Below are 13,486 nucleotides of genomic sequence, written 5' to 3' on the forward strand. Positions count from 1 at the left end.
GTATTTTGACGCATGCTATCCGCTTCACACGGAGATACAAGCTCGTGTGGTTTGTACCGGTATTAAATCATAAAATGTATTATTATTTGAAAATAACTAAACGCCTGATAACTGAACTTTGATGACATCAAAACTTTTTTTTTTTTTTAATTGATGGAGAAAAAAAAGTGTCATACCACACGGCTTTCTCCGCCAAGTAAAATGTGTGGTTTGTGTTTTATTGAAATCAAAATAAAATTCAGCATTTATAATCACATTAAAGTTGAATCGCTTTGAAACACATCAGAATGTGGCAATTGTATTACTTAGACTCATTTTTCGATTATGAAAAACATTTTTGTTGATAAAATTGGCTTCTTATTTTTCTTTCTCTGTACTACCTAAACTCCGAAACTGACACAAACTTCACTAACCGTTTTTTTTTTTTGAATCAAAATCAATCATCTCATTGCATTGCTACAAAATCAGCAAATATGCAAAAGAATTGTTTGATGGCAGCAAACACGAAGCAACATTTTCAGTTGCATTTGGAAGATTTTCGTCTAAAAGCTCACGTGAGCATTTCGTTTCTGCAATTTGAAGCGGACACTTCATGCGCTCTCATGGCTGACTGCTCCTTGAGCAAACATGCTGGTGTCATCATCATCATCATCATCATCATCCTCCTCCTTGCCTTTCATCCTCTCCTGTTGTTGCCACGACAACTCAAAGTAACGGAAGCATCTCGATGAAAGCAGTGCGGAACCAATCGATGCGCCCGTACAGTAAAAAGGCCTGGGCCTGTGTTCTGATTTCTGGCGTGTTCCGATGTGGCGACCAACCCACCCGGTGTAGGAAGGCATTCGGGGAGCGAGGAGGCTTGAGGTGGCTTCGGTTATCACCATCAAACACGGAACGGCTGTCGTTAAGTCAAGTGCGGGTGGTCCCTGGACTTAGCTTGGGGGTTCGATAGCTTTGGGCCAGTCAAAAGCAGCGGCTTGATTGTGACACGCAGTCATGTTTCATCTCAAGAAAGTCCCCTAGCTTCATGCTAACAGATAATGCCAAACACATTAGAGGAGCTAACAGAAATTAGCATACATGTTGTTTTGATTGTAAACCTTAACACCGGCTACTTCTTGACCTACACAGAGCAGCAGCAGCGCACACACACACACAAACGGAGCACAAAACAAAAACTCGACGGCTCGAATAGCGATTATTTTTATCACCGTTAACCCTTTGACACCTCATTTATTTGCAGTAATTCAAGAGGGATGGCGGGTGCGTTTGCTTTCAAGTAGAAGCTAAATGAAGTTGAGAATGTTAATTTGAGTGCAGCACAGAAAATAGATGTACACTGAGGTATGTTGCAATCAAAAGCACTACCATGAACTATGAAAACACACATGATAAACACAAAACTTTTACTGAAATAAAGTTGAGTTACCTTGACACTAACTCAGTTGGACTGACCTTTGACCTTGGAGCGTGGCGAGTGAGCACTTCGGCTCACTTGGGGGATTCACAAAAGCGATTGTTGTTTTGTCGAGGCGCAGACGAACGTTGCTCTTGGCACATTTGTACAGTCTGGGCTGACCCTTCCAATTGGACAAAGACAAAGAAAGAAGAAATGACTTTAGAGAAGAGCAAGATGTTGTTCTTGTAAATTCACCGATTCACAGATTTGTTTTTATTCGTGGAATCCTCCCTTCCCCATTCAACTTTTTTTAACTTGAGCTCCCACATTTTCGAGGAAATTCCTGGTTTATTTGCGCCTTTTTTTAACCTGGCAAATAATTAATTGCCGATTTTCACGATTAGCCGGTGACTCAGTCTGTGAATAGCAAAAATGCATGAATAAGTGACGCTCCTCATCAGGGAATTTGGTAAAGAAAAAAAACCCTCAAATAAGTCAGAGTTTTGGTGAACAACTGAGATAAAAATAAACTAAAATAAAACCTGCCACTATGTGAATTTGCCAATGCGCATGCCTGAAAATGTGGCGGTCCACTGTATCGCTGCCCCCCCCCCCCCCCGCACCCCCATCCTTGACATTTGAATGAAAGACAATTCATGGCAAAAAAAAGACAAACGAGAGCAGTGACTCCAAGTCGATGACTAAGTGGCGTAAGGTCCAGTAGGAGCAGTCGCAGCCAGCGTGAGCAATACTCACTCACGCGTCGGTCACAAGATGTGGTGGGCGAGCGCTAAAGGTGCTAGCAGCGTCAAGGCGCTTCATCACTGACTCAATTCTTAGCTTAAAAAAAACGTGTTAGAACTTTTTCACGTCCGTTACGTGGACAGTCATTGTCATTTTTTTTAAGCACACAATAAGTGGTTGGCTGTTCCGGTGGAAGAATTTCACTTTTGTTTGAGGGAGGTTGGGGTTGCGTGACCCTGCAATAGTTTTGGTGGGCTAACGTGTGTGTGTGTGTGTGTGTGTGTGTGTGTGTGTGTGTGTGTGTGTGTGTGTGTGCCTCACTTAAAGGGCGTCCCTGTTGATGGCAGGAAATATGACGTCAACATGCTAATGACAATTGGCTCTCAATTAATTTGGGGACCATAACTGGAGTGTGTCTGTGTGTGTGTGCCTGTGTGTTCTTGTTTTTATACCAATGTGCAGAACCACCTTTAAAATGGGGCCTATATTTTACAGGTGACTGCACTCTGTTTTTTTTTCCTTCTCTAGCACATCAAGTTTTCATGAGAGTCAAAATATAGTCAGACTAATATCTGAAGTCATGTAGCATTACATTTGGTGTGAGCGAAGGGTTTCGCAACTCGTGGTCGTTCGGAGCCGAGTTCATTTGCACGGACGTTTTGAGTGAAAAATAAATTGCCGTGACGGAATGAACAGACTGATCTTTATGACGGAAGGACAACGGTGTCAGTGTTCAGCACGACAACGACTGTCAGCGAAGGGCCGTTTACATCTTGAACGTGTATGAGGAAAACCACATCCGAAGCTTCGCAGTGGCCCGCGTTCCACTCATGGGCAGCTGTCTTGCTTTGATACTTGTTTCACTTTTCACACGCTTGAGAAAATACCCCCCCCCCCACACACACATACACACAACAAAAGGCGATGTACCAATCAGAACTCCAATTGCGACCGTTGCTAACCAAAATAGCAGCAGGCCACCAAGGCACGTAAACGCTCTTTCATATTAATCCAAGTTCCCATCTGCGTCGTATTCAATAATAAACATCGGGGTATCACAAAAATAGCAATATCCCACTGCCGGGGGTGGGGTGGGGGATGGAGGGGGCGTGGCTAGGGCGGAAGCTCATAAACCCCCAACTGTGTCTGGTACTCGCCAAACAGTGCGTCCCTGGAAAACCCCCCCATCGGCTCCATCAGTATTCCCGTCGTCCGTACGGAAAGACGGCGTCACGAAGCAGAGAGAGAGAGAGAGAGAGAGAGAGAGAGAGAGAGAGAGAGAGAGAGAGAGAGAGAGAGAGAGAGAGAAAAGAGGCTCTCGCCGGAGGAGGAGCGGCAGGAGGGAAGCAAAGAGGCGAGCACGTCTGCGCCTCCTCATTTTCAACCTTGACGAGCGCGGCACGACACGGGGATGGCTCGCTGACACGTTTCGGGGGAAACAAACAAACAAAAAAAAAAAGGTGCGTTGACCGGCCAAATATCAGAAGACTGCCGTTGCATTTTGTTTGGAGCGCCTTGTTGTTCCGTAAGAATCGCGCCGGTTCGAAAGAAGCCGAACGTGACTTCCTTCCATCGGCGTTTTGTTTTGCTGTGCGCATCCTGAGAGACGTGATAGACGTGATGTATCTCGCGTGTCAATAGAAAAAAGGCTGACTTTCGCAGCCCGTGTGTCGAAAATGGAAATGCTTCTGTTTCAACGAGGTTGAAGTTGGCTCAATTCCGCCTTTAAAAAAAATGTGTGTAGGTACGAGTGTTGTCCACAGTTTTGCAGGGGGAAAGACGCTTGTTTCCTCAGTGACTACAGTTAAAAAAAAAAAAAATATATATATATATATATGGCATCGAGTTTCTCAGCTGTTTCACTCTCGGACCCCGGGTTTCAAATGAGACTGCTTATGAAAAATCCAAAAAATTAACTTCTAAGTGTCCAACATAGACATTCATAATGTCATCAGAATTTATTTATTTTTTTTTTTACCCAGAATGTCTTCTTTGGTGGTTTTATTTGCTAATGTAAAGGGACACTCGATGGCCCGTTCTTGACTTATTTGAGAGGAGTTAAAAAAAAAAAAAAAAGTAAATCTGTCCAAATCAATTCCGACTCAGAGGTCACTTCATTAGGTACACCCGCATCGTCCATGTTTTCAAGTTGACACACTTGCCAGCTGCTGCTCAGGTTGCCTCACAAGATGCTGTTTTCAGGCATGCAAAATCAGCCATTATGTCCCGCTATTACAAAAAAAAACAAACAAAAAAAAAACAATGCATCAAGACTATTGTTTCGGACGAGTCCTCCCATCCGAGACACATAAAGACGCCACACCAGTTTGAGCGAAGATGATGGCAGGCAACCTGCAGGATTTCCCGTTCCCAACGTTTTTTTTTCTTTTTCTTTTTCTAAGAACGTTGTCTGTACAAGTGTCCAGACGCCGCGGCGTTTTCTCTGAATATACGGCGGCGGTCGCAGGCATTCCAGGAAATAAAATGTCACGTTCGTTGCGTGGAAATAATAAAACCCTCGCTTCTGTTGATATTGCGTCGCCATGGAAACAAAAGCCGTTTGTATTTATTTCCAAACATCTTCTCTGCTCTGCTACCACAAGCTTTGTTTGTAATAATCACGGGAGAGCCTTTTCTGGGTGAAAAACAAGCCATTGTGACCCATCGGATGTGGGGAAACTTCTTATTTGGGGTTTTGCCTGCCAAGACGATGTTCATTCCAGCTCAAAGTCGAACCAATATGAAAAAACTGGTCATTGCGAGGCTAGAAATTGGAGTTTTTCCCCTGTGAAAAATCGGATGTCCAGTATGCGGGAAAACCAAAAGTGAAGAATTGTCTCCAGGTGAAAAACAAGCAATTGTGAGGCGCTGCGGTTTGGACGAGTTTCACTCATCGGTGCTGGTTGCAACTCCGATGAGAATAAGTCCAAGTTGTTCCAGGCACAAACCAAGTATGAATCTTTACAATTGCTCGTGTTGCCCCCATGAACAGTGCTGCAGTATTTTCCCACCCCCAGTTGGTAGATCCGTGGCATAAATCAATATCCGCTTGGCAAATCCGAATCTTCACCATTGTTTGTTTTTCACTAGAAAGAAACTCACAATTTCTTTTCTACTCCGCGTCCGTCTTCTGTGCGTCTTTCTGTAGATCCGCACGAGGCCAAAGCATCCCGCCGGGGTGTGAGGTGGAAGAATTTGCCCCACCCCCCATGACTGACTCGGGTCATCCCGCAGTCTCGAAGGCACCGCCGAGTGGATGAATGCCCGAAGAATGGCTTCCTTCAGCGCCTCGCATTCCGTTGGACTCTCTCGACAATGAATGGATGTCGGCTGGGTGTCGAGCGTCGTGTGAAAGACACGACGTGACCTCGGAGCCCGACGACTTTGGCCGCCGTTTGAGGAGGGGACGAGCTGGCGAGATTTCATTGACATTCATGGCTGTCATTTAACACGTCCCGGCGTTGAGTTGTCGAGCCCCGCCTCCAGCCTCCCCGTCCCGCCCCCTCTCCGCCCTCCCCCCCGCCATGGTGATGTCCCGGGGCACGTCCACCTTCCTGGCTTGCTTCGCCGGCTTCTGGCTGGTGTGGGCCCTGGTGGTCATGCTGTGCTGTTTCTGCAGCGTCCTGCAGCGCCGGCTCAAGCGCCGCGGCGACGCTCGCCTGAGGGAACGCTGTCTCCGGACGGTGGAGACGGAGACGCCGGGATGCACTGCCGTCCCGGCCTTTGCGCCGCTTGCGCAGGCGTCGCCGGCACCGGTGGCAATGCCCATGACGATAGCGCCGGCGCCGCCGGTGCCGCCGCCCCAGCAGCAGATGCCACGCGACCCGCCGCCGGTTCCACTTCAGGTTTCTCATCCCTTGCCGGAAGCAAACTGGGTTAGCGTTCCGGGTAAGTGCTTGGAATTGGCTTCTGTCAGTTTTAGATTCATCGTTTGAAGTTTCACCGTTGTCTGTTTTTCACCTTTGGGCAACGCTCTGGTTTCCATGCCGGTTACACCCATCGCTAGCATAAACGCGGCCCAAATCTGAAGCGTTTTTCACCGATAGGTAGCTCTGCGGTTTTAGACCCGTTGCCAGAATAAATGTCTTTTCCATGACAAAAACCCAAATCCGAAGTTTCGTGCATGCTGGACATCCTTTGCCTCCTTTGCTTAGATTTACTTTTCTGCCTTCCTGCCTGACCTCCCTCAGCTCAGATGTGATTTTTTTTTCTTTCCTTTCTTTTCTTACGACGACTTCATTCGTTTCTTCTTCACCTATTCCAAAACATCTCAAGAATCCACCTTCTCTTCCATTTGGTGCCTTTATGGGATGCCCAAAGCTTACAATTGGAAAAAAAAAAAAAAAAAAAAGAGAAGAGAGCATCAGCGTCAGCCAGTGGCGCCAGTAAATAAAAGCCGAAAAGAAGCAAGGTGGCGCCGGAGTGAGACTGATGAAGAGGTGTCGGTATCCGGGCAGCGCGAGGACTCAAAAGGAAGAAGCAGCTGAACCTGAGCCAAGAGCGCTTTTTAACAGCTCCATTGAGACTTCATTCCGGACACATTTTTGGCTGACCTTTTGTTTTGTTTAGTTTTTTTTGCAGCTATACTCAACCGACAAGCTACTGTAATTGTAAATCTTTGCGGACAAAACCCAAATCGTAAAACTCGCAATTGCTTGTTTTTCACCCACAGACGGCATTGTGGCTTTCATACGGGTGATGCCAAAAACCTCGAAGACCCGTCGTCTTTACTGTGTCATCGACAAAACCCACAGCTTTAGATTCAAATGCAAAATGTCTTTGCCGTTCTTGATTGTTGTTTATTCCGTTTTCAGACAGCCCGCCAGATCTCCTGTTGGCTGCACCTCTGACGATGAAAAGTGTTTAAAAAAGTTATGAAAATTCCACGACCAGTACACACGTTGATGGTGAAGTCAACATGAAAAGCGGAAAACTGGTTTTTCGCTTTTCATGCCGTTGACACCGCTAACCGGGATAGCTGTCGTTCGTCTTCACGGTCAACCACCCCACCCCAAATCTGAAGCTTCACAATTTCTCGTTTCTTCCAAGTCAGTCACCTTCAATGACATCACATTGAAGGTGCCGCCGCGACGAAGCGGGATAGCGAAACAATAAGCTCTCGCGCGGTATTTTGCCCGAGCGCCGCGGTGCAGCGGAGGCGCACGCGCATCCATAAATACGACCCCATCCAGCGCATCCATGGCAACCGTTCAACAAAACAGATGCTTGCCCGCCTTTCAAACGCCAAGGTCGGATATAAATACGGCAGCGCCGTGCCAGCAACAAACGGCACGCCGCGATGCCGAGGTGCGGCGTGTGGGCGCGGAGCGCTGATTTCTATAGCGTTGTTGTTCTCGTCCTCTGCTGAGTACAAAGACATTTGCCGGCGTTTTTCAAGGTAATTGATGACACGCGGGGAATGCCGCTAATGAGCTGACTAATGGCAAATGGATGACTCGGCTCGCGGAATCATGACTCTGCAGGATTTGGAAAACCCAAAAGTGGCTCGCCGGTCATTAAAGATGAAAATTAACAGAGTAGGAAGTTGACTCAAATTAAGCTCTGCTTCTATCGGTGTATGGGAGAAAGGAAAAAAAAAAAACTTTGGTGGTTTAGTGAAACGTAACGACGTACTTGATTGTCTCGGTGTTCCAGAAGCAGATCTTCTTGAGAACCCGCCCTGTTATGAGGAGGCGGTGCTAATGGAGGATCCTCCGCCGCCATACGCCGAGGTCCTGGTAGAACCGAGAGTGGGCGGCGGCTACTTGAAACACGCCGCGCTTCGGGCGGCGCCCCCGCCCCGCCGGGACCAGCGGGACCCGAGTCCGGAGACACGCAAGCCCCCGCCGCAGTCGTCATCGTGCGTTTTCCCCGAGCGGGGTTACTCCTCGCTCATCCGTTTGCCTTCATCGCAACGCTGGGACTCGCTGGGCCACTTCCTCTCCAACGTGGACTTGAAGCCGTTCAACCCGTACGACCCGGTGCCGCCGGGCGTCGCCACGGCAACAATGCCCCGCCGCGACATCAGGACTGGACGCGACGGAGGCCGGGCGCAAGGACTCCAGGTCGGGTTCTCCGGGGGGATTCGGGGCCACGGGACACGAAGACTGGAGCGCACTTGTGGTCTCCCCGCCGCATTCTCCCTGTTGGGACGGAGCACAGCCGTTTAGGATCCCCTTTTTGGGTCCGGGGACCCCTCACAAGGGGGAATTTACGTGCCGAACCCTGCCATCAAGAGCGAAAATCCCTAATTGGTAGTTGCTTAGAATCTTGAAAAAAAAAAAGCCAAAAATATAAGAAACCTCAAGGTTTTAAGATAACATTTAAGTTAAATAACATGAATCTTAAATCTTATATCTACGCCTTTTGTTAATAGAAATCAAAACAGAAAAATACTTGAGCAAGCCCAGCTTTAAGGCTGCGGCAAGCAAAACGTCAAAATGAATGGAATGAATAAAATAGTTGGGGATAGGCTACAACAGCTCACCTGCGACTCATGAGCTCGCGGACCCCTCAGGGTACCCGGACCCCCATTTGAGAACTACTGTCCTTGCGAGCACACACTCTCGAGGCACGGAGGATGCTAACTGACTCAAACCGAGTCCATTTCATCCAGAACGTCTTTATTGTGCCGAGCTGCCGTTGCCATGGCGCCTGGGAGCTGCGTGTTCTCCGCCAGGCGACCCCCCCGCGTTGGAGCACTCGCACCACTTCCATGTTCAGCAAGTCTTTGTAACGTCAAATTTCCAATATTGGGGAAAATAAAAGTCATTTGTAGATAAAGAGGCCAATTCAGACTGCTCTTCCTGAATTAAGATTGGTCGCCACCAGGTAACGGTGTGGGGGGGGGGGGGTGATGAGTCACTAATGATGGGAGTGTATTTTAAACCTAAATATATATGCAGAAACCGGTGTTGGGAAATAAAAGACCAAGGCCCCGGATTTTAAAACAGGAATAAATCTTAATATGGATTCGACTCAACAAGTACTTGTGGAAATCTACAACTCTGGGCTACGTTGGCTCTCCCAACAGCACACGTCCATGGCTAGCTACCTGTTCGTCGCACCACCACCGTCACGTGTTACAAACCCTAAACATCATCTACACTTCAATAAATTCACAAGTCATTTTGATCAATATATACAAACTTTAGATCAACAAATCACATCGTACTCACCACAGCTGTGAATTCGGAGGCTTCGTCTGTCTGTGAATGTCTACGGTGACTTCCATACAAAAAAAAATCTGGATTGAGACAAGTCACTCAGCAAAGCAGTTTTGGTTGACCTAGCTTCATAAAGTCTATTTTATAATATTTTTATTGAAAAGTGCATCTCGGTGGTGAATATTTATTCATGGTCTGACCCCGTCGTCCATTGTAAGTCAAACTTCGGTGTACATGGAGTTCAACCAATCAGAGGGCTCACACGTATCTGAACCAATAAGGGGACGGAAAACTCGTCACCGGTAAGCAGAGACAATCTGATTGGCTAAAAGAACCTGCGATGAATAACGGTGTGAGCGTATATGTGTGTGGTTGACACTCGCGGATTGGACGAAATAACGTGCATGGCAACACATCGAAGCTGAAATCTGATTGGCCAGAAAATAAGTAATCACAAAACAAAAGAGTATCCGCTCGCCACCCCCCAAAAAAAAACAACAACAAAAAGAAACAGACACGTTGCACCTTTAGAAAACAAGTTTAATTTGAATGCATCGGACATTTTCAAGAACAGATCGTGACAAATGGAAACCATGACGTCTACTGTACGTTTCGTTTATGTTAAATCGATTATGTTGTTAAGCAAGGAGTCAAAGAGCGTGGATGAATGATCACATGAGAACTAGCAGCGGCTTCAACCGTTCAAAATAGAGCAAAACAAGAGTGACAAGCGCGCGTGTGTGTGTGTTTGTATGCGCGTGATTAAAGGCATCTTCTCAGGACAACCCAAGCAGTTTCAATTCAAATTCTGATTTGACTCTCAACTCATTATTGGCCAAAAGCATCTCTTTTCATCAGCAGATTTTAAAACACTCAAATCACAAAGTCAAAATTATGTTTATCTTTTGTGTATGTAAACCCTTACTCAAAAGATTACAACTTTTTTTTCATGTTAGAAAAGCAACTTTCCAAAAATCATTTTTTAAATACTTTTGAGAACTCAGTAAAAAAAAAAAAAAAATCCAATGAACGAACACAGCAAAGTAAAAGTTGCAAACTTATGAAGTGATGTTCATATGAGCGTCATAATGAGCCAAATGATGTCACGCACGCATGTACACGTATTATTATTTATTATTATTGCCTAGAGTTTCAATTTTCTACAAGGAATATACAGCCAAAAACAGACTACAACGTTGTCGCCAATATTCAAAAAATGTCCTGAATGTCAATTTGATCCTCTAAAAGAGTATTGGTGCCACATGGAAAAGAAAATTATCAGGAAGAAATTTTCAGTGTGGCTAAATATTCCTTTGCGTGAATTTTCTTGGGAGGACCAAATGTTTGTAAAGCTCAAAATGTAAACTATTTTCATTTCCCCGATATTTGGTTTCTCAAGGTTAGTCGCTTACACTTTCAACTAAGTGCACGCGCAATTTAGAACTCCATTTCAGTTTTTTTTAAGTTAGTTCCTCCATTTAATGACGTGATCAAATCCAAATCAACATATCCAAACTACTTTTTTTCATGACTGTGCAACATGTTCATTGCCTTTGAAAAGAAAACTCTTCTAAAAACCTGGAAAAATATCTACAGTAGAATCATCGGGATGCCTTTTTTTTTTTTTGCATCTGTAAATTCATCCCAAAAAAACAACAAAAAAAAACGGGGCAAAGGTACGCAATTGAGTCAGACACTGCGACAAGAGAAAAGCGCTCCAAAAACTAAATTGAGACACTTAAATCTCTTTCTCAGCCCCCCTCCCCACCCCGCAAAAAAAATCCCCCACAAAAAGTCAATTGAAAAAATATTTTGCTTTTGATGCGATGAATAAATATTTAGCCTCTGGGATGACTAGACACAAGATTAAGCGACTCGGACAAAATGAGAAGAAAGGCAGCTGAAGACGATTTATTCGGTATCAAATAAATGCTCAAACAACATTAGCATGAAGCGCTAGTAGAATGAATCGAATACTAGTAGCAGGCAGTTGTCAACGAACGTGCCGCTCGTAACGTAGTCGTCAACAAAGTTGTTTGGCTAGTAAGAACAAAGACCGCTAGTAAGAACAGAGACCGCATCCTTGGTTTCCTTGAGGTTCATCTTCTAGTGCCCTCTTTGTCCCCACGAGTAAGACAATTCACTGCACTAGTAGACCAACTGGTTTGCTAGTGATATTTTGTTTTCTTAATGATATTTCTGCACACTAATCGCACAACTTTGCCATGCAATTAAGGACATGTTACGAGGCACAACTATGCTAGTAGAACCTTTGTAGATGTTAGCTAGTGGAACTAAATAACATTGCTACTCGCGCCAACGAGCACATGGCTGTCTACTAGTGCAGTTGGGCCTCAGTGTAACCTGCACTTGCACTAGTGTGCAGAAATGTCGTACAGTAGTGGAAGGCGGCAGTGGGCAAAAAATGACTCACCAGTTATCCTAACTTGTGCACTGAATGATAAAAGAGTGTCGAAGTAGATGGACCAAATCGGTAATAGTCAATCAAAAGTGGCACTAGAAGTGGAACACCGTCATTTTACTAGTAGCCGAAGTGTCTTACTGGTGAGGACAAAAGGTGTACTAGTACACAAACCTGGAGATGGATATTGACTAAATGCTGAAATGGCTAATTGGGAGCGCTAGTAGAGCAACTGCGTCTTACTATTTACATTTTTTCCACTACCGCATGACATGTCTGAACACTTGTTGGACAATTCTGGCAAATAGTAGGGTTGGGCCCTACCTTGAGTCTACTCGGGTGTGTGTGTGTGTGTGTCACATGCCAACTCGTCGGGCATCGTAGTTTTACGAGTGCAGATACGTTAAGAGTCATACTAGTAGTGGAAAAAAATGTTACTAGGAAGAAACAAATCGTCTTGCTAGTGAGGAAAAGGCGTAGTATGTGGAACTGAAAAGCGGATCGTGAATAAATGCTCAAACAGCTTTCCATAGCACTGAGCTATCTCAGTAACATCCCGGTTATTACATCTGCGTAGCGCAAAAAAAAAAAGAAATAAATAAAGAAACAAACACATTTGCAAAAAAATTATAGCGAAACCCCACTCGTTTGGCTACTGTTATTTCCTCAAAAACAAAACAACAAAAAAGAAAAAAAACAGTTGCTTTCATTCCAGACTTTTTTCGTTTGTCTCTTTGCATTTTTACATTTTTTTTTCCTAGAAAAATGGGTTTCTTTTTACGAAGCGCACTTCCTCATTTCCGGCCTTTCGGTCGTCGGGATTGCCCAGCCGGCTAGTCATCGTCGTCGTCGTCGGCCACGGGGTCGGCATCCCAGCATGTGATGTCAATCTCTACAAAAACACCACGCGACAACAGTCAGATGCTACGTTATCAATTTTTTTTGCAGTGGCGCAAGCGCAAACCATTGCCAAAAAAAAACCCCAAAAAAAAAAAAAACAACTGATTTTGAAGTGGAGTTATCCCAGAATATTACAGTGAGTAAGAGAAGGGAAGGCTGTTTTAGCCAATCAGAAACCGGAAGAGACATTTTCAAAAAAGGCACAATGGCAATAATCTACTCTGATTATTATTATTACTATCCTGAGATGATGACAACTAGAAACTAAAGACGCCATTTCTGGAAAACGCAGACTGACCTGGTGCAATTTGTTTGCAGTGGGGCAAGCTCAAACCATTGCCAAAAACAAAAAACACAGATTTTGAAGTGGAGTTATCCCAGAATATTACAGAGAGTAAGAGAAGGGAAGGCTGTTTTAGCCAATCAGAAACCGGAAGAGACATTTTCAGAAAAGGCACAATGGCAATCATCTATTCTGATTATTATTACTACTATCCTGAGATGATGACAACTAGAAACTAAGACGCCATTTCTGGAAAACGCAGACTGACCTGGTGGCTTGTTATAAAGGACGGGTGCGGGTTTTGCCGAGCCCTCCTCCGATTGGCCGAATTCCTCTTCCTGCGATTGGCTGAAGTAGCCCTCACTTGCCTGTGACGACAGAAGCGAGGACAGGAATTCTTGACAATGTGAAATATGAAGGCGAGGAACAGACGTCTGCAAAAAGTCAATCGTGACGCACTCAATGTTGTTCCAGTCCAGTCCTGTGGACGGCGCCAATGAGCATTGGGAAACGACAACATGGAAAAAAATAGATCTTCTCCTGACATTTTCATTTTAACATTACAATTAAAA

At 45.1% G+C, this 13,486-nt stretch overlaps 2 protein-coding genes across 8 annotated transcripts in view; one reads left to right on the forward strand and one right to left on the reverse strand.

Moving 5' to 3' along the window:
• The first annotated feature begins 5,292 nt into the window (after window positions 1–5,292).
• On the forward strand, window positions 5,293–8,523 carry prr7 (proline rich 7 (synaptic)). Its single transcript, XM_019867610.1, has 2 exons — window positions 5,293–6,031; window positions 7,799–8,523. Exons 1-2 carry the CDS (start codon window positions 5,668–5,670, stop codon window positions 8,311–8,313), a joined length of 879 nt encoding a protein of 292 aa, XP_019723169.1. The 5' UTR covers window positions 5,293–5,667; the 3' UTR covers window positions 8,314–8,523.
• Window positions 8,524–9,831: 1,308 nt separating this feature from the next.
• dbn1 (drebrin 1) overlaps window positions 9,832–13,486 on the reverse strand; it is a 43,083-nt gene continuing 39,428 nt past the window's right edge. For all 7 annotated transcript variants that reach the window (XM_019867402.1, XM_019867491.1, XM_019867228.1 and 4 more), the window contains 2 exons: window positions 13,183–13,282; window positions 9,832–12,623 (listed from right to left, as the gene is read on the reverse strand). In XM_019867402.1, the coding sequence (XP_019722961.1) occupies window positions 12,565–12,623; window positions 13,183–13,282 (159 nt within the window). In that variant the 3' untranslated portion in view covers window positions 9,832–12,564. The remainder of the gene's footprint in view (window positions 12,624–13,182; window positions 13,283–13,486) is intronic.

This window comes from Hippocampus comes, unplaced genomic scaffold (genome assembly GCF_001891065.2).
Source record: "Hippocampus comes isolate QL1 unplaced genomic scaffold, H_comes_QL1_v1.1 scaffold197, whole genome shotgun sequence".
Lineage (NCBI taxonomy): Eukaryota > Metazoa > Chordata > Actinopteri > Syngnathiformes > Syngnathidae > Hippocampus > Hippocampus comes.

Coding starts and splice junctions, on each gene's coding strand:
- prr7 (XM_019867610.1), top strand. CDS start 5,668: ATGGTGATGTCCCGGGGCACGTCCACCTTCCTGGCTTGCTTCGCCGGC. Junction 6,032..7,798: donor AAACTGGGTTAGCGTTCCGG/GTAAGTGCTTGG, acceptor TCGGTGTTCCAG/AAGCAGATCTTCTTGAGAAC.